Source organism: Nicotiana tabacum, chromosome 19 (genome assembly GCF_000715075.1).
Source record: "Nicotiana tabacum cultivar K326 chromosome 19, ASM71507v2, whole genome shotgun sequence".
Lineage (NCBI taxonomy): Eukaryota > Viridiplantae > Streptophyta > Magnoliopsida > Solanales > Solanaceae > Nicotiana > Nicotiana tabacum.
Genome location: NC_134098.1, coordinates 131,969,586 through 131,994,678, shown reverse-complemented (window position 1 = coordinate 131,994,678; position 25,093 = coordinate 131,969,586). Strand labels below are relative to the sequence as shown.

Sequence of the window (25,093 nt, the reverse complement as noted above, 5' to 3'; positions counted from 1 at the left end):
AAATAGGAGTATAATATTTCATTTTACTTATTTATTGTTTTGGCAAAAAGTAATATCAGTGGTCAGTCAGTCCACCTACTTGGTGTTAAAGAGACGCTATGGCCATTGCAGGGACAGCTCCTTATTCACCGTTTCTCGGAAATACTATTCCTTTCCACTTTGTAATCTTCTCTACTTCTGTTTTAGAAATTGACTACTTTTAAAAATGAAGTATCTTTATTCAAGCTTCAATCTTTGTAATTGTAGGGGAAATCCCCGTCCGTACAGTTTACCCACAACAATTCAGTTTGCATTTTTAAAGTCAAAGCATTGTTTTGGGGTTCTAGAAAAACTGTGCAGCCTGCTGCTGATAACGTTCTTTCACTTGGGCAATTCACTTTATCAGGTGCTGCGGATTCACAGGTAGTATTTCTTTGTTTTTTTTCCCGTTTGTAGATAAACCTGTTAGTATTAACATTATCAAGAATACAACGTACAGATATACTAGTATTTAAGTCGTGCTCCTTTTGACAGTTATGGTAGGTAATCAGCGGCGGAAATTAAAAAAAAATGTAAATTTGAAAGCACTTAATTTTAGGGGATTCAACAATTTATATATATACCGAGAAGTATGTTTTTTACCCTCTTTATATTCTGGAAGGGGAGCATTGGCTTAACTAGTAAAGTTGTTGTCATGTGACCAGGAGGTCGCGGGTTCGAGCCGTGGAAATAATAAGGCTGCGTACAATAGACCCTTGTGGTCCGGCCCTTCCCCAAACCCGCCCATAGTGGGTGCTTAGTACTCCAGGCTTCCCTTACCCTCTTTATGTTCTGGATGAAGGGGATTCAATTGAAACCCCTTCGCACTGGAAAGTTATAGTGACAGTTTCTTGTGATGTTAATTCAAATGTAATTGGGTTTCTATTTTCTTTCAGGGGGACATGGGAGCGTCTGAAAAGATATCCATTTCTGTGGTTTCCTCAATCTCAGCAGTTTCACCAGACGAGTGGGATTCCTGCAGTCTGGATTCCACAGGAACTCAACAGTTTAATCCCTTTCTGTCACATGGTTTCCTTTCGAGCTTAGAGGACTCTGGCTCTGCGGTGGAGGTTATAAACTATCACTTTGATGACTTCTGCTTAGAATCCTTTGCTTGATTGTTTATTTTGTTGCATGGTTAAAAGAAGTACACCTGCCATTATTTATCTTCTCTCGCTGTCTTTGCGTACTAGTGTTTGTTTATTTAACAGTTGATTTTGTTTGTTAGCTTACTATTATCTATTACAGTGAATGCTCCTGGTTTAGGTTGTTTATTCTCTCTTAGTATCTGCAATATTTTGGGGGTAATTATGAATATCGATTACCATTCTTTGGATATCACCAATACTATTTTTGGGACAGATTTGATGCTAACTCTTATTCAACCAAATTCTCTTGAAAGTAACAGGGCAGCTAGCTAATTAAGTATCTTTTCTATCTTCGTGATCATCAATTTAGTGCTGCCTCTGTCATTGTTATGACCTTTTTTGATGGAAGAAAAGCTTATATTCTTTCTCAGGGAACTGGCTGGATGCCACAACACATCATTGCAAAGGATGAAAATAATAATATCTTAGGTGTTGTTCCCCTCTATCTCAAAAGGTTCAACATCTGCCATGCTATTTCTGGACCATGCTTTTAATTTGTTTCCTTTATTGTATAATATCTCGACTTTTTTCTGATGACATGCTTGGCTAACTCCTTCTGATCCAAATCTGCAGCCATTCTTATGGTGAATATGTGTTCGATCATTCTTGGGCAAATGCCTACTACAATTATGGTTTGAGCTATTATCCGAAGCTGCAGTGCTCGGTACCTTTCACTCCTGTTACTGGCCCGAGGATCTTGGTCCGTAACACATCAAATAGAGATCAAGTCTTTGACATTCTGGTCTCTGCAATGAAAGATTTGGCAGTCAAGGTATGCTTTTCTTCATGTTCATCATACTTCATAATACTTTGAATTTCGTAAATACCTTTTTTACCTCGTCCATTTGTAAACTCTATCTGATTCTTTTTATTTTTATTAACTGTTGCTCATTGGGTATGGAAGATCCTGCATATTAAAGCCAATTGTTTCTGTTATCCTTATTTAACGGAAGGTGTGATTTCTATTAGTCTGACTTGATAAAGATTTGTGAGTTATAAGAATCATTGTTTGGAATGCACTATATTTCATATGCATAAAAATACTCCATTTTTCTGTATTGTGATGACATTTACCTTGACAGTTCAACGTTTCATCTCTACATATTACTTTTCCCACCGCAAATGAGTGGCACAAGCTGAAGGAGAAAGGTTTCCTGCAAAGGATTGGAATGCAGTATCATTGGAAAAATCGTAATTATAAAAGGTGAGTATGTAGATCTACTTCTTACTTGAGATAAGTTGCTCTGAGATTTAGAGGAATGGATTTCACATAGTTGTAGCTTGTAGTTTATTCTTTTTCTTCTTCTTAGTAGGCGATCTTATTTCATTTGGTCATATTACATTCTATTGAACTATAGATTCCGAATGCCTCATGTGGTGGTTGATGTGTGGAATGAAGGAGCTTGATGCTTGTGGAGATAAGCAAAGTCTTATTGGTAATTGGGTTAAATAGATTTCCTTTGGTAGTACCTCTAAAGGAAACACAATGGAAGGGGTGGCCTTGCTATCTTAGAGTTGGAGTAACAACCTTGGGAACCAAGGTTCGAATCTCCCACATGCGACACTAGGTGAATTGTTTTCATCTATCTAAATCTTGATAGGTAAGGTTACCTTGTTCCTGTGTTGGTTGGGAGGTAGAAGGTACCTAGTGGATTAGTCGAGGTATGTGCAAGCTAGCTTGGACACTACCATTAATCTCCAAAAAAGAAAAAGCCATCAAAGTAATTGAAACTGCTTCATCTGAAGAACATCAGATAGATCTTTGAATTTTGTCCGCAGTTTTATGTGTTCGGATTTACCACTACATCATGATAATGAGTTTTTGTTTCTTCTTGATTGTTATAAGTTTGTTGCATTATTCAGCTTTGATGAGTTTTTGATGGACATGAAGCAAAGTAAGAGGAAGAACATTCGTCAAGAGCGCAAGAAGGTTTGTAGAAGTAGTTGTTCCTTTTTCTTGAAAATTGCTTGGCCAGTCAATAGCTCTAGAAGATTCTCTAAAAGAGGCTGTATAAAGAAAAGAATTTGAATCTAAAATATCTAATTTAAAAATGAACGTGGTGTATAATAACAATTAGACGTGCCTTTTAGTCACACATGCCCATGCTGAAACTTGTATCATAGAGCAGTTCGTTAGAATATATTGCAGAGAACCCGTCTGTGGTACACGGAACATATAAAGTTCCCTGCTTCAGAAAACCAAATGACTGGAGCACTTTGGTCTTAAATCTAAATTATATCCAATCCTACTGGGAACATGCTTATATTGGCTCTCGTAAAATCAAGAACGAATCTATTATTGTTGTATAAACAAGGCTTTACTATTGTTTATTTAGTTGTGCTGCATCTGCAGCGTCGCTTTATTGCCATGGCTGTATGGCTTGCTGCAGTGCCATCTTTTCTTCATCCTGTGTTCTTGCTTATTTCTATCTATTACATCAAGATTTTTCTTAGAGGAGTATAATATTTCCTTTTAGTTTCATAATTAGCTATATAGTGCTTCTACCTCCTCTCGCTTCTCAATGTCTTCAAACTTGCAAAATACTGATAAGATCTTTTCTTATTTCAGGTATCGGCTCAAAATGTGACCATGAAACGCTTAAGAGGATATGAAATCAAGGTGTGTTGTTGAAGCTTTTGACTTCCCATTTAATTAGTTACTTGAGCTGGGGTGACTTTGTTGGAATAGGGTATATTTTTCTCGAGAGTCGTAACAGCAATTTGTTGTGTCTATCTTCTCTTTTAAGTATGTGGTGTTTAACTTTATTTTCTAAACATAAATAGACTAGTTGTGCAAATACTCAAAAAAGAAAAAAAAAGGATTGGTACCTTTACTAACTTTATCTGTTCATATGTTTAATGTTTTTACTTATTCTTTTTATTGGGATAAATTACCTGATTGTGATCATGTCATCTACTATTATCCTTTTCCTAAAGGTTTAAATATTGTGTGTATATCATTTATCTCTATCTTTCTGCGATGGCCTGGTGTAATCTGCTCGGCACTTTTAAATCACATTATGAACAAGTGAGGCCCTTTACAGCTGGACTCCCCTCCACCCAGCTTCCCCCCAAATTAATTATGGTTTTTTATGTGAAATGCTAATTTCTTGTTTTAAGGCACATGAACCGCCCGTCACGTGCAGCTATAATTATGTCCTTGAATAATATTGAAATTCCCATTTCATGTTTGTCTATTGTACTGGCAGGCTAGCCATTGGGACACGTTTTATAAGTTCTACAGAAATACAGCCGACAACAAGTAGGAGTTCTTTTCTTTGGACCATACATTTTTTCTCTTCATAATACTATCTTAACTAAACTTTATCAGCTAAATTATTCTACTTAGTGTACTTTACAGCTGTATTTTTGTACCTGCATTATCTAATGTGTGTTCTCTGTCTCTTTAGGTGGGGTACTGCTTATTTGACGAGAGATTTTTTTCATCAAATGGGTGCAAAGATGGATGACAATGTACTGCTTATTGTTGCTGAAGAAGGTGATGAGCTTGTAGCTGCAGCCCTTAATCTTATTGGAGGAGATACCTTGTATGGACGACTATGGGGATGTCTCCCAGGAGCCTATTATGCGAATTTGCATTTTGAAGCATGTTATTACCAGGTATTTTGAACCATCAATTAGAAAAAAGAGAAGAATGTGTCTTGCCGCGTGCAGGTGTTCTTTACTTATAACAATATTGTCCCCAGAGATAACTAGTTGTGTTTTTCATAGTGTAGAATTTCAGTTTGATTTGCAGTATTGATTGCAGAAACTCGTATGTTTCAAGAATTAGCTTGTAGAGGTTCAGAAGTAAATCAGGCTCCTCTAAGTCTTAAATGTTTCCTGCTTGAAAATTGATATCTAATTTCTCTTGATCTGCTTCTCAGGCCATAGAAGCGGCGATTGAACTTAATCTTGGCACAGTAGAGGCTGGTGCTCAAGGTGAACACAAAATTCAGAGGGGATATATGCCAGTGACTACTTACAGCTGTCACTATGTTCTAGATGAGGATTTTAAGCGAGTCTTTGATGATTTCTTGGTACGAGAATCTACTCAGGTGACTATTCTTCCCAATGAAAAGCATTTCAGATGACAGTTACCTTTTTCTCAAAGGATTTTTTTTCTCCTCAAAGGAAAATTAGAAAAGAAAAACTTATTTCGCATAATAGGTAAGAACATATTTTACGAGCAGAAGCACCTAAACGACAAGGTCACGAGGTTGTCTTGAACTTAGAAAAATGAATTTTCATAGCTTTATAAGACTTCTTTCCCCAACCGAAGATCCAGGAAGCTTGGAAGGCGCATTCTTAGTGTCAATATAATTTCCTGTCCTTTTAAGCCAATAGGTGCTACATATTCCGACCAGTTTGTAGCCTCATATTATTCTAACCGACCATCTTGGATCATCTTTCACGGAGAAGGTATCGTCCAGATAAATCTGCCAAGGTTAGATTTGAAGGACCACATAAAGAGCTCTGCTGACAGTCCCAAGGCAGTGAAGCTCTCCATCAGGATATGAGTCCGTAAATCAATTACAAAACACTACTTTATCGTGGTTGATGGGTAACAATGTAGTGGTCAATATGCGTTTCTCAGGGGAACGCCATATAATCCTGGGAATATATCAGATGAAAGAGTCTGACAACAGACCCATATGGGTACTCTTTAATGGACTCTCCCCGTCAGTCTGAACAATTTTTTTTTTGTTCCCCTCCAAAAATCCTCCAGCCGTAGCCTAGTTTAGATTGTTATACAAAAATCTCTACATAATCGGTTAAACACTATCTTGATGTGCTGATGAAATAAAGATGTTTAGTTGCTTTTCAAGATTATCTTCAAATATTTGAAGATGGAACCACTTCAATATGGCGAGTTTTCACTAATCTGTCTGCTTGCATTTTCCTACAGGTTAAACTTGTTATGAAATTATTACAGGATGATGGTCCCTTCAAGGAGAATGTATGGAGTTGATTACGTGTTTAACATTCAACGTTTATAAATCGCCAGCTGTTCCCTGTTGAAAGGTTCTCAAAAATTATATTTCACCAATCAGAGTGGCATAATCATCTTCTGAGGACAGAAAAGATCAATTCAAGCTGTTCTGCAGCATATTCACCAATATACAAAGACTAAATTTGGAGAAACTGTAAATATCTAATCAGAATGCAGTAAGAATCTTCTTAGCCATGTACAGAAAATGATCAATGTTCATCCTGTATAGAATAGTTCTTCAAAACCTTAGTCATACACGTACCATAAGTTCTACTTACTATTTATCTTGTTTAGGCGTTTAAGAGATGAATTATTACCGTATTCATTTATGAAAAGATCAGTATTAGAGAGATGACAGTGCATTTTGAGGTTAAATTGCCTAAGTATTTAACATTTTGAGTTTTTCTTTTCGTGCTCAAGTACAATTACCAATTTTAAAAGCACCACAACTTCATGTATTAAACACTTTCTTTAGTCGTATATAAATTAAAGTTTCTGGGAATATCTTTGTCTGCACCTCAAATAAAAAAGAGACCAAGAGACTAGATGATCCAGCACAGCAGGAGCAAATTGCAATCGCTCAAAACTTGGGCAAATCATAAAAAGCTATGAAAGGAGAAGAATACAATGATTTAATTATAGAACCGTGACAAAAAATCTCACTTCAAAACTTATATCCTGAAGTTTGATCAACAATGCTGGATAAAGGTGTGGAAAGTTTAAAGCTAAAGGTCAAATCTAAGGATGCAACTGCAATCTGATAGCATCAAATAAGGTTATAAATCAAAAGTATTATCCACGGCAGAATTGTTTCACCAACTTTCCCAAGCAACCTTGTCAAAATTTAAGCCCAGCTGAAGCTCAACCAACAGTAGAGATACCCACCAACCCAACAAGATTATACATGAAAATTGTCCTGAAATTCCTAAATTTGAAAGCTATGTGTAGTTAGGATCAAGCAGCAACTGGAAAACTTTTTCTTTGTTGAGAAGAGAGGCCGCTGGACCAATAGCTAAACTTTACCTAAAAATGTAAAAGCTATGTATACAAAGATCTCATGACAAAATGCGAGCACGTCAAGAGTCCAAGAAGAGAGCAGGAACCAAAACATCCGCAGCTGCCAAGAATATGAATCAAATGCCTAGGATCTAAATCCAGAACCAGGAGGTGCAGGTGGCAGCCGGCTAGGTGTTCGTCGACTTCTAGACCCTGCATCACCATTTTGGGCGCCATTCGCAGCATCAAATGCGGATCTCCAATCATCACCTGATGACTGTCCTCCAGATCTTGGGGTGCTTTCTGCAGATGTCAATATAATAGAATGTTGGTGATAAACTAAGTTTGTAGAAAGCACTTCATGTGTATTGATAAACTGGGAGAGAGAGGACGGTGGTCTACAACGTCCAATTTGCAGCAGTTGTTATTTGTTAACAAAAGGATCATAAACAATAAGTTCAAGGCTCTCTAAGTTTCAGAAATTTCTCTTATGCTGCTTATTCATTGACAAGTTTGCAAATTACTGATGCTTCAACCATTTATCTTTCACAGTATAAAAAGTCTAAAATCTAAATATTTCACTGCATTTACTTCTGCAGTTGTTATTTAAAAGCCCGCAAAATTAGAAGTCAGCTATATCAGCTTGCGGTATTGACTAAGGTTGTGTCCCAGGTTCACTAGACCTATCTTTTATTGAATTGCGGTCCCGTGGAACTAAAATTTCATCCGTCTTCTAGGGCATAATCTTAATAATATACTTCCTTAAGTTTCTACGGGCAAGTGTCAACCACTTTAATTCCGTATAACTTCAGCAAATGTCCTAGTAGGTAAATGCACTCTAAATCATGGTCTAGGCAGTGATATCCAACATAGTTCACCAGATGGCACATCATTGGAATTTCATGTTTCTTTATATTTTGCATCAGCAATACTATGTTGCCGTATTTGAGAGCAGTCATTCAACTCATATGAGCATACATATGCTAGGTCATGGTGAATTACAAATTAGATGATTTCATTTTTATTTTTATTTTTATGGAGGCCGTATATTTTACCACAGGAGTTCGTTTTGATACTTTAAGATGGCAACATTAAAATGATGGAAAACTGTAAAAGAATTGAAGATTAAGGCTTCAACTAAAAAAGCTATCAAAGGATTTGCCAAATACCAGCTCCATCACTATCTGAGTAGCTAGACACAGCAGCTGCTCGATTATCATGAACACTAAGCTGCTGAGTGACCTTAGCAAGAAAAGAGGATTGTTTCTGATAGTGCTCCCTCCTACGCTTCACATTCTGGTCTTCCAGGAGTAGCTCTTCGATCCTTGTTCTACTTTGCGCACTACAGTCAAATTTTGATACGTAGATGATAGGAGTGCAGTCAGAAGACAATTAGAAAGAAGCAAAGATGATAAACAATAAAGAAACTTTTGTTAAGACCACAAGGTTGTATGCATGACACTTTTCATATGCCAGAGATATTCTGGATTGATCAGTTTCAAGTAGAAGTAAAATTTGTGAGATTGGTTTCTTATATAAAGCATCCTCAGTATATATATTTGGTCAAAATCAGAGCTCCTAATATCCATGATTCCTCAAAAGGAAATACAGCTGCTGCTAACCTGACAGAACTGTACAACTTATTAAGCATATCCTCTCTGGCCTTTTCTACTTGGCAAAGAACAACTGCCTGAAAAACCAGTTAAAGTTAAACAGGGTATGGAGAACAAAAATGAAGGGCATAACGATGACATTAAACTGACCTTCGGTACATTAGCAGCAAGGCTGTTGAGAACAGCTTCAACATAACCACGTACTTCTTGAGCCATCCAACGGAGTTCTTCTTCTGGATCCGCAGGTTTCCTAGTCATCGTGTCCTAAATAGAAATTGATCCAAGTATTTGACATGTAACATGTTTGAAAACAGAGATTGTGGAAAGAGAAATATTCCATAAAATGCTGGCGTACAAATTAAATGATCTCAAACCAAGAAGTCAAAATTTGGAGAGATTCCTTATAGGTAAGACAAGAAGAATACTTTTGGCAGTAAAAATCAGCTGTGCAGTAAAAACATTTGAAAACATTGGTGGTAATGAAGTGAAGACGTTTTTTTCTGCTGAAGTAAATTGAAGGAACAATTATAGGCCGAATCAGCAAAAGAATTTTTATGTGAGTATAACCGTATTTTGCTACTTACAAGTGACCCCTCAGACAAATTTTGCCTCACAGGTGGACCAGAATCAGCAATAACCTGACCTCCTTTAGAACTTATGACATTTTTCAATTTGTTTATCCATTCAATCTTCTCAGCCAAACTTTCTGCCTTCAAAATAACAGCACTTTGGGCTGCAATATAGCATAATTTAGTTGTAAAAAATGTAAGAAGAAACCATATAATTCCCTTACAAAGAGTGTAGGAATGCACCACCTTTAAGAACAGTCTTGTATTGAACCCTGCTTGTTAATTTAAACAAGAGACTAGGTCCTTTTCCTCCATCAGGCCCATTTGCCTTTTTGTCTTTCAAACTTTTCGATGATCCTTCATCTTCTTCAGAAACCTCTTCAAGATTACATTCCTGAAAGTTTTGGATAGCATGTTACACGATAAACTAAAGGCACAACATATCCACAAGATGAATGTAATAGAAATGTTAATATTAAGATGGATATGCAGCCAGTCCCTCGTACAAGATTGGACAAGATTACAAATTATCATATTCAACTGAACACAAGCAGCACACACAGAAGATGAAGTTTTTGGCCATTTCCCACATAAATCTCCATATGAGTAGGTCCATAGGTGCAACATTATGATAATTGAAGGTGCTAAGGGAATGGGGAAATTGTTTCAGACAACCTACAATCTTTCAAAATGGTTTTAGCTAAGAACAGATACAGTGGAAGCAAAAAGATCATACAAGTGATACCATCTACTTGGAATGAAGGCTTAATTGTTGTTAATGAGGATAAGTGTGAGATTTAGAAAACTCCTAGCTTTAGAGAACCTCTAATTTTCCTTAAAAGACAGGTTATTTAGTATTGGAATAAAATGAGGTCAAATAGAGCGAAATGAATACAGAAGATTCATATAACCATCCCCTACTAATTTTGTATTGAGGTAAAGTTATTGGTTGATGTTACTTGATAAGCTCCGCAAACTCGGTACACCAATTTATATTTCTTCATGAAATTTGACAACAACAATCAGAACCGAAGCCAAATACAGGTATAGCTTCTCTAATAGACCCAAAACCCTTGTAAAAATGCAGCCATCCACTGTAAGTTTTTAAGGAATACCAATAGATAGAATGCAATATCTAGCATGAAGAAATACTGATTTGGGTCATTTTATGGTCTTTCAATTTAACCTGTTCATGCACAATTAAATCGTCTCTTCTCTGCTCCCCATGTCCCAGAGTGAAAGGTCACGAAATGTGGTGACCAGTGCATCATGTTCAGAATTCTCGGTGAATATGTACCAAGAATTACTTCTGTGAAATATCCTTCCCAACCAGAATTGAATTTTGCTTCAAGTATTTCCACTATCCTAAGGAATCGAAAAATCAAAATAATAATGAGATGTTTATTGGGCATTTCTCCCTTAACTATGCTTAAAGCAGTTTTGAAAATTGTTGCAACACTGTGGCAGGTAATTAGATAGAAACGCATTCAACTACTGGTACCCTAGGAATCAAAGAACATAAACCACATAGATATACATGAAACTACATTTGCCAAGTGAGATCATAGATTCATAGGTGACCCATCAAAGAACACACCGCATCAGCAATGACTACTACACCCCCATGTCATGTCAATAAGGACCATATGACCTGTATGGATATACTTTATTGACTGCTAAAACTCGCACATGAATTGTCTTTTAGCCCTTGTCGAAGATCTAAAATAACAAAATAAAATTGTTTCTTTGCTAATAGTTTAAACTTTTACAACAGGTGGTCGTATACGTCAATAAAATATCTTTACATGCTTGCACCAAGACCCCCACGTGAGGAGCACGATGTATATAAAAAATAAGTAGTATATAAAAGTGTTCACTCTCGAACAACTTAAGCTGTTAGGTGGCCACACAGTTCATTAACTCTCTTTCATTTGACCTTTTATTATTTTTTCCTTTACCACCCAACCCACCTCTCTAACTAATATATAAGGGAAAAAAGAAAAGCAAATCAATCACACTTTTAGCTATAGTTCCGTAAAGACTTGCTAATTCTACCTGGAGCGCCGAGATATTTAAATCACCTAGGGGACTTCGGAAGGGTCATACTAGATTGAGAGATTTTTGTCTTGCTGATAGTAAATTAACTAAGTTGAGACTCCATACAAACTAAGGAATATTGTACATACCAAACCCAGGGATAAACAGCACCAAGTCATTAATAGGATGAGGTAAATAATCCATATATCAGCAAACGAAAGACCACGACAAACCAAGTCAACAATAAAAAATTTGAACTCATTCCCTGCAATCTATACAAGAAAAGGAAACGACTATCTATTTTCTCTTCAGATTCTTCCTTTGAGTGGGATCACTTGATAACTCTAACACCAGCAGACATGAGTTTCAAATCAATATTTCTGGATTCTCTTGCACATGATTAAAAAGACAAAAATACAACTATAATATTCAATCTTGAAATGTAGATGACAGTAAATAATAGATGCAATTTACAGAAAGAAAAGCAGAGAGATGTATATAAATTTATGACAAGTGCAGCACCACTAGGCTAATAGGTCCGATGATTTTAATTCATAAGCTTGAGAGTTGTGAACTTCAATGTTTGGCCCTTGAATTTTCTTATACCTGACTTCAAAGAAGATACCTGGACTCTATGATCAAACCCATTTTTGCAGCTTGTAAGTTAATGTGCATTTTTATTACTGCTCTGGAAATTCTATAGGGGTGTCTCAATCTACTATTCAAAGAAGCAATGTGCGCATAAGACTTGATGCTTAAACAGGTGCAGACCCTAAATGTTACTCATATATCTCTAGAGGGGGCTCATCTAATTTTCTTGACTTTGATATGCCAGGTGACTCTAGCAATATTTGATTTGCACATGCTGTGGCTCCTAGATCTAGCACTACTGTACATGTAATGCACAAAAACTTTTGTAAAGTTACTCTTTTTTTCTTCTGACAACTAAAGACAGCCTTTCTGGGCCATAAGAGAGCATAAAAAGGAAAAAACCCTTCAATAATGTACACAACCATGAAGCATAACATGCCCAAACACTTATAGCAAGAGCTGTGTAATAGGTGTTTTTAGTTTGTTACATAAACTTTAACATGGAAAGAAACAATCTAGATGAAACAAACTGAAGCCAGAAAACATATCTATGTACCAAATGAAAACGAGAAGCGGCGCACAAGTGTCAAAACAGCTGGAAAACACTTTCGGTATTTAAATACCTCCAATTAAGGCGATCACCTAATTGTCAAGGCTTACCCAGAAAGCTTAACCGAGCAACAATTTGAATAAACTAAATGAACTCACTAAAGGCTTTCTAATAAAGCTATAAAAGAGACGAATGCAAATTACTTGTCCAAAATTGAATGTTAGGTATTAAAAGCACTCAAAAACACCAATTAGCAGTTTGGTACCTCCAACGTAATTACACCATGGAAATGCCGCTCTTCTTGCTTCTTGGTGTATCCAAGCTGCAAAAGCATAACGAAAAGCTATGAGACAGTAATAACTAAAAGCTATGAGACAGTGGCGCGAACTAATTAGTATGATATCTCATATATTTTAGAGAATGTTTTAGTTTTGATTTACTTCATGAGGCACAAATATCCAAAATAACATTCTAACTTGCATATAAATACTACTTAAATCGATGATATTGCCTTGTACATAGCCATCTAGTATACATCCTATAATGATATAAAAGGGTGAAAAGCTACATCTCACCAAAAAGTAAAGAAAAGCTATAATCAGCTTATTGTTAACTACACACTAATCTAAATAAAAATGATTCTTAACTATTCTAAAAAAATAAAAAATGTTCAAATGTTTCAATCCCCGGAGCTACTTTTCATTCTCTTTTTCTACCACATAATTTGTCATTGGGTTCGATTATACTTGTTCTTTCTTTTTTTTCTTTTGGTTATCTTCCACTACTTATATAGACATGGATACAAATATTGTACAGGTCTTTAAATTACTAGTGCATGCTCAATTTTAGCTTTTTATTTTTAAGGGGACAAATCTCATGTATAAGAAATTTATAAAGGTACCAACAAAGAGAACAATATTGAGTCATCTTATATTGGAAGATCTAAACTGGTCGTACACAGGTACATTAGTATCCAACAAAACGGTCCAGGAAAAGTCTTCCAGCTTTTCTCTGTTCACACTCTTACTGCACAGATAATACCCTACTTGGGAATGGTTCATCTTCCAAATTCTTCCTATTGAAGTTTGAGTTTGGACATATAAGTTTTCTTCTAGGGTTTCGAACAAAATATTTTATGAATTTTGAATTTGGAAAATTGGAAAGATTTAGAAAGAGAAAAGAAATCCTTCGAAAAAGTAGATTTTCCATTTAAATAGGCCCAAATACAGCTGAAGAGAAACTAATCATTTGGTTTGGGATACAAACAGCAACATCATTTCACCGCTTAATCGGATTTAAGCAACCACAAATAAGACATTTTTTTCTTCTTTTTTTAAAATTCCCTCCCAATTTAGGAGTATGTATACCACACTTCCCCTACAACGTCACTCGCACCCAGGACCTAATGGTCGTGGGTAGAGGTGCTTTACCAACTAAGCAAGCCCCACTTGTCACAAATAAGACATTAATTTGCAGTAAAACTCGGAAGTATTGTACTTCTATTTTTCCTTTCTACCATAAGCAATTGACTCCACTATTGCTCTAAAATAACTGGTAAGTTACAACATTAAATGTTGACAGGAAATGCTATAAAAGGATCACATACATAAAATTAGTTCAAGTAAAGCAATGGATTATCATCAGCTGATGTTACAATGGCTTAAAAAACTTCAATACTGACCTTTCCAGTCTTCTCATTTAAAACAAACCATCGCTTGCTCCAGCCACTTTTTTTATCACTTTTCTTTAGTAGAAACCCTGCATGTACAGGAAAATTATGTGTGAACACAAACAAAACTAGCACTTTGGTTCCAAAAAAAATTCAGCTTAGTTATCTTGTATTGGATCAACAAAAATTGGAGACAAACTCAGCAAGTTAAACCTGCTGTGATTTCTCCATCGGGTCCTGCAGTCTTCAGGACTGGTCCTTCTTGTGAATCCTTATCTTGCTGAACTGATTTATCCTTCGCTGACTTTCCACCACTTTGTTCACCTCCAGTTTGGGAACTGGATGCCTATATAGGAAACTAGTTGCAATCAGGAGAGGTTTTCAACTCAAATAGCCATGGAAGGAAAAAGAAAAATAAATGAGAAAATCCAAGAAGTTCCAACGCTTCAGGACAGCAGAAGGTAAAGAACTCGAGCAATCAGTACACTGTACTCATTGAAAAGATTGGCCTACCCTATTCGATATGGATTGCTCTGCCTCTGCTGCCTTCTTGGAGGGTCGGTTCTTCAGGTCGTCCTCTCGCCGCTGCCTATCCATCCTGGAGAAACCAAAAATGTAGCATTCACCAAACAGCAAATAATTGGGAACAAGGAAGTTAAGGACAGAACATCAGAGAAAAATGAAAAAATGCATCATAAAAAGAACAAACATCTCACTCCCAGTATTTTCCAAAAAAGTAGTCCTTGATTTCTCATTTTTGTTCCTCTTTTGGTTATTCACAGGGAGCTCCCAGTGAAAGTATGAGCGTTCTAACATTTCTTTTTCTTTCATAATCAGTTTGTGTCTCAAAGCAATTTTTAACGATGAGATAACATCAATGTGAAACAGCACATCAATGATGTTTTATTTTATTTTTATCAGATAAAGTGACGGTATCCTCATGATGATAATAAACATAAAAAGGTCAACTGCACTTGAGATTAAATACTCTTGGAAGCACAAGAGAACTCCTGTTCAAGCTGTTCTATTTAACCACTTTATGTGGTCTGCATCAACTATTTTGCTTTTCTCTTCTCAGCAAGTAACTTAAAGTCTTAAATCTGTGCAGGTTTGGGTCATTGCGCCACTGCAGTTAAGGTGAATAGAAATTCATCTACCTTACCCACTTATCTCATGAATAAGTAGTATCATCTCATGGATTAAGGAACCCCGACCATATCCACCAAAAAGAGAAGAAAATGAATAAGAATCCAAAAATCAATGATACAGGGATATTATGGTAGCCTTGTCTCAACTGCATGGTAAGGGTTCCCTAATCCACGGGATGCAAATTTAATATGGTTAACAATTGGATTTTTTTTTCTGTTGGACTAATCGAAAAACTGTTTCTTTCATAGCACACCAAGACAGCGTCAAAAGTATCTATAAAAGGTGTGGCTCGCCCATAGTCATCTACCAAGCTAGCCCAACTATGTATTTTGGTTATCAGCCTAGAGGAAAAAAGAATTACCTGAGGAAAATAGAAGGAAAACAATTATCTTTGAAATAATCATTTTCTTGGAAGATAATCATTTTCTTGGAAGATTTGCAGCGAAGATATTGTTGCAGTCCAACGTTAGTTGAGTATGTATGTTGTTGTTTCCTGATATTGTCTTGGACAATCCTCACCTCATAAGCTAGTTTTTGAGGTTGAGTTAGGCCTTAGGTCTATTTTCTTTACATGGTATCAAAAGTCAGACACATCCCTATTGTTGTGAAGTTAGATCCCGTATTATGTTCACGCTCCAAATGTCCAGCCAGGAAGTGCGAGAATATGTTAGAGTCTCATATTTATTGAGCATAGGTTTAGAGTCTCATATTAATTGAGCATATGTTGTTATCTCCTGATATGATCTTGGACTATTCTCATCTCATGAGCCTTTTGAGGTAGAGTTAAGCTCAATGTCCACTAGCTTTACAAATACACTAGAACAAAATCGACAGGCAATAACAGGTTGCAATTAGTAAAACCTGTAGATAAGGCTGTGCTTGATTTGTCTCACACTACAATATTTTGGAAACACAATTATTAAATATTTTGACATAAACCAGATTACTTTACATACAGAGCTAACAGAAGAAAATACAAACCAAAATGTGATAACAATACATCGGAAGGAGACCAATAAAAGGAGCTACATTATGAGCATACCGCCTTTGCACCAAACGGATAAAGTGCTGTGGGGGAACATACACCCGCTCCATGTCAACAAGGGCAATAACCATATTCTTCGCTTCAGTTCTAAAATTATCCAAAGCAGTAGTCGCAATTGCAATTACCTAAAATGAATTATTTCCATAAGAAGCCAAGAAAATCACAAGATTCAACTTGTAAAACAACAGATCCACTTAATGGTCACCTCTTGCTTAAAAGGAGGATACTTTCCAAGACCTGGTGTTGAATTAGCAGCTTTTGAGACAATATCAACAAGTACTCGGTGCACCTACCAAAATTTTAAAGCGGCTTAGAATGTAGAAAGAGGAAGTTCAAGGAAACATAATTCTCATTAACTGTCTCAGGTGGCCGATAAATGTTACAATTAACTTGGGTTCATTTTGCATGAGAGTATTGCCAAAGGCCAGCCAAGCTATTGAAAGGAGAAGAACAAAAACAAGATACTTCTGCAAGACAATTGTATAGTGCCATTGCATAATTTCTGATTAACATTACTGTCTCAGTCACAGATAAATGTAGCAATTAACTTGGGTTCATTTTGCATGAGTGTATTACCAAAGGCCAGCCAGGCTATTTGAAAGAGAAGAAAAAAATCAAAATGCTTCTGTAAGACAATTGTATAGGGCCAAAATTGCATATATTCTGATTAACAAGTTGACAGGAGTAAATTAATATTACCAAAAAATCACCTAATGAAACAATGGAAGGATATAATGAACTGCAGGCAGTGACTGTCAACAGGTCCTACTAACCACAACTGTTCCCTAAATAGTATCATGTTTACAGGAGCTATGATGTCCATCATGATATTAAAAAAAATCATTTTTTCCAGTTAACCAAATTATTGAGATCCACGAGCAAAGAAGCTCAAGGACCATAAAGGGAAGGGGAAAATACTTGAGGTGTTGCATGCAGCCAGGAAAAAGACATAAAAGTTGCAAGAAGAATTTCTACATGTTTTCCCTTTTGGTGATTGTCAGTAAGTGGGGAAAGAGATAACAACCACTATGACTCAATAAGAAACTAGTTGGAGAAGAGGGGAAGTGAGATACAATGAAAACTACCGAATAGGTCAAGCAAAAACAAATAACTCCCTTGATTAAAGCATATAATATTGGATAGGGATCACCTCTTCGACACAAAGTGTTGAAGGTTCTTTTGCCAGCTCCAATACACCCTTTATTAAAGACCTTAACCCTTTTTCAGGAGAAATAAGGTAAGGTTGATAGCCATCTGCTTCTAGCACAACCTTCAATTAACATGAAAGGGTCACTTGAAAAGATGAAGAGGTAATATGCACTTGACTGAAGCCATGATGGAGTAAGAAATATACCCTCTTCACATTTTTTAACTCAAAGTGTCTATCCAAAGGAAGCTGCTTGATCCTATCAGGGAATTTGCCTTCAAAACTTGCAATTACTTTCCAACCACCACCCTACAGAATTAGTGCACAAGCAGTATGTATGTATCCAAAGAAAATACACTTTTAACCAAAATAACAACTAAGTAGCACATAGTTCTGTATACTAATCACAGATCCCACTTGCCAGAGGGGCCTCTAGGTTAACATGATAAAGGAAAAAATGAAACGGGAAAAGGTGAAGTGGCTAAATTCTGTTGTGCACAAAAATCTAGTCATAATTATCTCATATTGGCATAAAAAACCTAGAGGTTCTGATGAACAACAAAGTGAAAAGAATCTACAAAAGCACGAAATCATTTAAATGAAATAGAGACAAACTCTTTTACACATACTAACCCTATACCAAAACAGCTAGGAATTATACCAAATGATTTTACGAGTTAAAGATACGCCTTTTGCTATATTCAAAATCTGAGTGAAGGGTTTGGGGACTTAAAAGCAAGCAGAAAGAAGCTTTTGATTTTTGTAAGGGAGAATCCACGACATGAGTTCTTAAATTATAGGGTGGAAGAATTTATTTGCTAAAAAACATGAACTGAAACAAAAAATGAATTTTCTCCAGCAACCAAAAATGTACATGTTTAAAGCGATAAACACACCTCAAACTCAAGAAAAGAGTACGGCAAATTTTAGCAATGAAGCGGTCTTGCTCACTCATCGGTTTCAAGCAAGGGTAAACAAAATATTTTGTTCCCCATAGAGGTGCTTTTTCTTTAGTGCCTATCTCTTAATTTCTGTCTAGCTTAAATTAGCTGTTATTCTTTCATGGGATGCTGTACTGCCTTTGCTCCCTCTTTGGTAAGAAAACGATAAGAAACAAGACTTTCTTCCTCATTCACATCCTCTTTGTTAATAATTGTCAGTCACTACAAATTGAAGTAGATACTTTTATTGGACTAATATCTTTCATTGAGATTTCAACAATATACTGAAATATAGCATGGAGTCCAATAGTAGGGGAATTTGAGAAGGAAAGATGGAACTTCAAAATTCTAAGTTGGGGAATTGTGCAAGTTCAATGTAGATAAATCCTGAAATGAACATCAACTAAACGCACATGCATTATCATAAAACGTACATTACAATACCGACTAAAGAACATCAGAATCTCAGAATCCTCTCAAATTTATTTTAGGGTAAATTACATTAAACACCCCTGTAATATGACTCATTCGCAATAAATTCATTATTTTCAATTCGTAGAGCAACTGAATATATAGAACAAGGAAATCCCCTTTTTTGATAGTTCTAACTAAGAAATTTCTATAATAATTCGAGTGTGAATCTCCTCCACCCCAACCAACTATTTACCTTGTTTTTCACCTTAAAACTCGAATGAAACAGAAAGTTGCACTCATGTCATAATGATATTCACGGTATGCTTCATGAGCCAGAAAACAACTTGTTCCAAATTTTAGACCTGGTTAACTACAGAAAGGAGACTGTGGAAAAACTGAACAAAGTTAAGATTTCAAGCCATAGCCTGGCGTATGAATTCATGGCTGCAAGGTGGCTAATTTTTCGATTTCACAGTCGAGGATGCCTCTTGGGGAGATAAATATAGAATGCTGTGGCAACTAGTAATCAAGAAATTCAGAAAAAAACAGGTGGATAAAGGAGGTCGTCTTTGTCTATAGGAGGGGATATAACATTATGAAGTCTACCCTCTCTAACATTATTACATGTCCTTGGTTAATATGCCTCTAACTATGCCCAGATTGTAAAAAGATGATGAGAGACAATTTTGTGGAAAGTTAAGGAGGAGAAAAAGAAAATTCAATTGGTAGAGTGGAAAGGATAAAGATCCTTATTGCGGAAAGGAGGCTGGGATTCAGAGCTTGTCCACCTCTAGCATGTTGGGGAAATGGTTCTAGAGATTTGCTCAAGAGAAAGGCTCTATGAAGAAGGGTTTTAGGGAATTTCAAACCATTAATGGTTCTCTAATTTGATGAGCCTGTATAAGGAGATAAGAGGGGGAGGAACAGATCCACTAAGGGTATCTGGTGGTGAAGGAGGCATGATAAGCTTCTAGAAGGGTATATGATGCAATGAGACTATATTGAGGTGTGTACCCCCACTTTGGTAAATGTTAGATAGCTATGTTAGCCGTTCTTTAAGAGAGGATGACCAGGAAACCATGTGAATGTTAAGTTTCGGCTAGACCATATAGGATTAGGAATAGGATGAGGTTGAAAAGTTCCTAGAAAAGATATGACAGCCCAATAGGGGGAGAGGGCAAACAAGGTGATATATGGAGGGGTGGAGGAGGAATCATTCATGGTGTAATCATACTACCTGGAGCTATTAAAGGGAATAAGATGAGGGGGTGTAGGAGAATATTTAGAAAGCTAATCACCCAAGAGAAGGTTTTTTCAGTTGCTGAGCAGTGTAGGAATTCTCCTTTGTATAGGTAGTTGAGCAAACTTGACAGATGAAAATGGATGCACCGCACTCAATCTGGACATATTTTGACACCCTCTTGGTATTCCATCAATAAAATAATTTTGACTTATCAAAGAAACGAAAAGGAAAGGTTTCCCACCGGCTTGCTGATAAACATATACTAACAAGAAGAGGAAAAACTACTCCCTCTGTCCCAATTTATGTGGTATACTTTCTTTTTTAGTCTGTCCAAAGAAGAATATCATACTTCCTTATTTAGAAACTATTTAACTTTGAACTTCTCATTTTACCCTTAAAGAGATGGCTTGTAGCCAAACAAATGTCTATGGCTTGTTTTAGACCACAAGCTTCAAAAGTCTTTCTTTCGTACTTAGACTCGATACTCAGTCGAAAAATAAATTGGAAGGAAGGGAATAATAAAGAGAGTGGAATTCACTTCCAATAACACATAGTAGCACTTGTTTTCTTGAAGGATAATTGACTTTGAAATTGGCCAAATTGTTTTTACAGAAACACTTCAAGCAACACTTTAGCATTATCATGATTATAAACTGTAAGAGTGTCATTAGCTTTCATTCTCTTTCCTACTCCAAGGCTCACCTCTCCAGTTGTAAGATGTTCGAGAAACTTATCCTCGAACTCACGGCAAAGCTCAAGGGCTAAAGCTTTTGTACCTTCAGCACTATTAACCATTTGTTCGCCATACTTTACTAGCTCATCCTTTACTGCTTGAGATTTTCCCTGGAGCCTGCAGGAGTTATAAAGGAAGGATTAAATGATGTAGGTCTTTACAGGTAGCCGATGAAAAAAATTAATTAAAAGGGAAGAGACGGTGACTAGAAACTCGTGTTCTATACAACAGTGAGCAACTTGCTGCAACTTTTACATAATTTGTGGTGCCTAAGTATGTAAAAAAAGAAATCATTGAAATGTGTTGCTTTGTAAACTAAATTGGTACAAAACAGAAACATTTGCTTTTGAAACTAATTGACCAAATGTAAATCAAGTATGGGAAATTAAAACAATGGAATAGGACATCACCCTGAGAGGAGATTCGGAAGCCTGACTTTCATTCGATTACGGATCTGTTGAGCAAGGGTCTCCACTAGTGCTAGCCTACCAAGCTTGCTTTGAGGAGCCTTTGTTAAAATGGATTTAAGACTTTCACTCTCAGCACGCCATGCTGTTTCTAGCGAATTATCATTGCCTACATTTCCTGACTGTGCTGAGGCTATAGAAACAGATTGACCAATCAAAGCAACCCATGGTATATCGGATGTGCTTGGTGGTCCCTGATTTAACAAAAGGGCCTGGGTAGCTGCAAGAACTTTTGGATCTGAAGCTGCTTGATCTACCTTGCTAATAACACCTACAGTTCTTGTACCTGAAACATTAGCGAAATATGCTTTCAGCGATTTTGAGATAGGGAGAAGTGAAACTAATAATTGAAGAACAAAATTTGATAGTGCAACTCACATTCTCCATCATGCTCTTTTGCAATTCTAAGCGCTTTATACGAGGAAATTTCTGGTGCTAGAGCAGCAGGAATCACAACAAGTAATATGGCATCACTGCGTGCAACATATGTACTCTGTAAGGAAAAAGGAACAGCCTTTAAACTCCTATAAGAAAGTGAATTTCATAATTGGAATCCATGATGTTTATTTTTACACTAACCAATGCATCATCAAGATGTCCCTTATCTACTCCAGGTAGATCAACCAACTTCAATGGAGGAGCTGTACGGCAAGAAAAAAGAAAAACACAGTTGAAACAGACAATATTTCCCACAGAAACAACTATGAAAAGCAGAAAACCAGTTTGCTCATGCAATCTGGACAGAGAAGCAACAGTAAAAGACAGTCCAAATTTCAGAGATCAAATATCAAATAAATAAACAATATAGGAAAAAATAAAAAATAGAAAAAGATTTTCTCCAGTACAATTAAAGTGCAGAGAGAAACTACCAGGTACTATACCGAAGTTCAACTAAATCCAACAACAAATATCAGCGGAAGAATCCTAGGATTGAAAAACTCCAATAGGAAAATAATGTCAACCCATATTGGGGTTAATATCCTACTAAAGTGTGGAATATTATTACTAGGTTAACACGGCAACAAAGTGAACATCCATACCACTTCAAAAGTATCTGTAAACATCAATCCCAAGACATACCTGTACTAGTTCGAAGCTTCAAATATATCTCGTCTCGGCTCTTGCTTGAGATTTTGCTTAGTCTATCCTGTAAAGAATGGCGAAGAGCACCTTTTGTTGGGCCAAAGAGTGAACAAGTATGATCAGAGTATGCCCTATTTATAAGCTTTTAGTGAAAATAGAATCGTAGAGAACTGTACTATAATAACTGGGGAAAGGCCTCACTTGCAGAGACTTGTTGGGATTTACTGTCAATTTGCAATATAATTGACTTGCTGCTTAAGGAACTATCCTTTTTAAGGTCAATGCATATAGGAGCACGAGTAGCACCTCCTTCCCCAGTTGGCTGGCCAAATCAAGATAAAAGAAATGGAAACATGAACAAAGAGTTGCAGCAATATCTTACATATGAATCTAATTTGTACTCTCTGAAACTATAATGAAAAATTTAAGCAGAAGAAACTAACCAAAGCAGGATGTCCTATAAGACTATTCAATACAGCTGATTTACCAGCACCCTGAGAAATTGTCAAAGATTAGAAATTGTCAAAGATTAGATATATTACCAGCACCCTGAGAAAGTGAATGAAGAATTAAGCTGAAGATTCATTTCACAATATTGGGAATGATTCAACAGTCATGCTGCAAATGTTTGGTTCTTATACAAAATTCTAACTCAGTTTGGAACCTAAATAGAGTGAAAACAATTAAAGCCAATTGTTTAATTATGTAGCTGCTTGTTTAAGGTAAGTTGACTGTCACCTTATCATGAAAAAAATCTCTGCGTGTCTGTTTATCTCTGTTAAACTTAACAAGAGGTACCAGCTCCAAAGGACAAATGCTCACAAATTTATTGGACAATTATAGCTTGTCATTGTCAGATAATTATGTAACTGCTTGTTCCATGAGCAGGTGAGTGCAAATACTATAAGAGATTAAGTTCTATACACTGACGTCATAAAAAATATTTACACAATCAGGTCACTTAATTGATAAGCATTAATTGGTAATCTGGTAAAAATGGTAACACCAGATGTCACGGTTAAAATTCATTGATAGTATGTGTATAACTTAAATCCAAACTATAGGATGTCGCCATTCTCAAGTATGCAAAACAAGTGCATTTGTACATCAAGTTGACAAATACATATCCTTTCTAGAAAAATTAGGTATGTAGTACTTCCAAAATATGTTGCATTGTATCTAGGGAAGAATAACATAACACATATCACAGAACATACAGAAGAATCACAAATCACGTGGTAATTGCACAGAAAACTTACGGTATTGCCAAGCGCCACTGCATTGAGGAACGTTGAAGGCCGTTTAGACGATGCCGCAGCGTCATCGACATCCTCGTCGGCTAACAGAGCAGCCGCTTGCCTCATCGCATCGCCGAGCTGTTCCAATTCCTCGATCGCCTCCATTGATCCGCTTCACCACCAAATCAAACAATCTCGGATACAAAAACAATACCAAAACTACACCGCTTTTTTCACCAATAACAATCAGATCATTCGTACGCCAAAGAAATCACGCATTACATGCATAAATACGTTTACAAAAAATTAGTATCACCGAATCCTACAGAACAATGCAGTTGCTAATTGCGAAGAATTAATGCAAAGAATCGTCTCAAGATTCGCGAATGCGAAAATTTGTTGATCTAGAGCTGGTTGATGGAATTTGCCATGACGTTCACGGCGATGAAGGGGTCAGTTGTTGAGATTTAACAGATACCGAAAATGGCGAAAATGGGAATGCTTTTCTGATTTGGTATTCGGTTTTTTATATTTTATTTTGTGAAAAGAAAATTTTCTTTTCTGAGAATTTGATCGTTGGACTGTCATCTCGGCAGTTACTACATATTAAATATCAACCGACTAATATGCGCCTGTACGTAAGGGGGAAACACCACCTGCATTTTGCTTTTACGATTTCCAAAACTTCCTTTGTTTGATTTATATTTCAATTAATTACAATGAACCCCATCTACTTTTTAAATTGTGCTAACGGGCCGTCTGAATTTCCAAAATCGCAAATGTGTTTTCTTGGAAAAACGTAACTGCTTCTAAAAATTAGTATTAATTTTTTTATCTTTTTTTTTTACAGAGTTAATATGGAAAAATGAAGACTAGTTGATTCAAGGTGGCATTGATCTTGATACTAAATTTAAACTCATAGCATTATGATACCGATTATGAGTTACAACGTGTCAATTTCTGGTGATAGTCTACAAGGTTCATAATTACTTCTCTTGCTACAAAATATTTGCCTAATCAACGCTAAGTCCAGCTAGATCACACTTTTCTGGTTTACCCCAATATTCCCATCTTGCTCGATTATTGCTAAGCCGTTTTTGGATATCAACTAGATCAACCAATCTTTTTTTTTTATCTCGAGAGAATCAGATAAGGAGGAGCTAATTCAAACCCCTCCAGTAAATATGAATAGCCACACCAAGTGGAAGGCCAACCAACATCGAATATAGTTGGTTTTCCTTAAAATATATATCAATAGAACTATGATATCGACGACCCGAGGTAGATACTCAATGAGCTACAGTAGTCCAATTCACCTTATCAATCCCAAAAAACTTTGAATACAGTTGTAGGCATGCAAAATTTATTGAATTTAAATTCAATAAAATTATTTGGACTATATTTAAATATATTATCCAAATAAATATTATGCGTTAATATAATTGGATG

The 25,093-nt window shown here is 36.3% G+C and overlaps 2 protein-coding genes across 2 annotated transcripts; one reads left to right on the top strand and one right to left on the bottom strand.

The window, feature by feature from the left end:
• The first annotated feature begins 6 nt into the window (after positions 1–6).
• On the top strand, positions 7–6,529 carry LOC107806593 (uncharacterized). The gene is made up of 12 exons (XM_016630778.2): positions 7–161; positions 247–402; positions 915–1,088; positions 1,538–1,620; positions 1,740–1,938; positions 2,249–2,370; positions 3,030–3,096; positions 3,736–3,786; positions 4,376–4,428; positions 4,577–4,787; positions 5,054–5,224; positions 6,076–6,529. Exons 1-12 carry the CDS (start codon positions 99–101, stop codon positions 6,136–6,138), a joined length of 1,413 nt encoding a protein of 470 aa, XP_016486264.1. The 5' UTR covers positions 7–98; the 3' UTR covers positions 6,139–6,529.
• Positions 6,530–6,918: 389 nt separating this feature from the next.
• On the bottom strand, positions 6,919–24,219 carry LOC107806595 (dynamin-2A-like). Its single transcript, XM_075238645.1, has 22 exons — positions 23,666–24,219; positions 22,850–22,900; positions 22,608–22,728; positions 22,404–22,493; positions 21,903–21,964; positions 21,702–21,816; positions 21,267–21,609; positions 20,826–20,973; positions 17,733–17,834; positions 17,529–17,648; positions 16,584–16,667; positions 16,376–16,503; positions 14,698–14,782; positions 14,398–14,530; positions 14,197–14,273; positions 12,781–12,837; positions 9,584–9,731; positions 9,353–9,501; positions 8,919–9,032; positions 8,778–8,845; positions 8,325–8,497; positions 6,919–7,458 (listed from the first exon to the last, which is right to left on the bottom strand). The coding sequence occupies exons 1-22, from the start codon at positions 23,807–23,809 to the stop codon at positions 7,301–7,303; spliced, it is 2,670 nt and encodes an 889-aa protein (XP_075094746.1). The 5' UTR covers positions 23,810–24,219; the 3' UTR covers positions 6,919–7,300.
• Between the last annotated feature and the right edge of the window lie 874 nt (positions 24,220–25,093).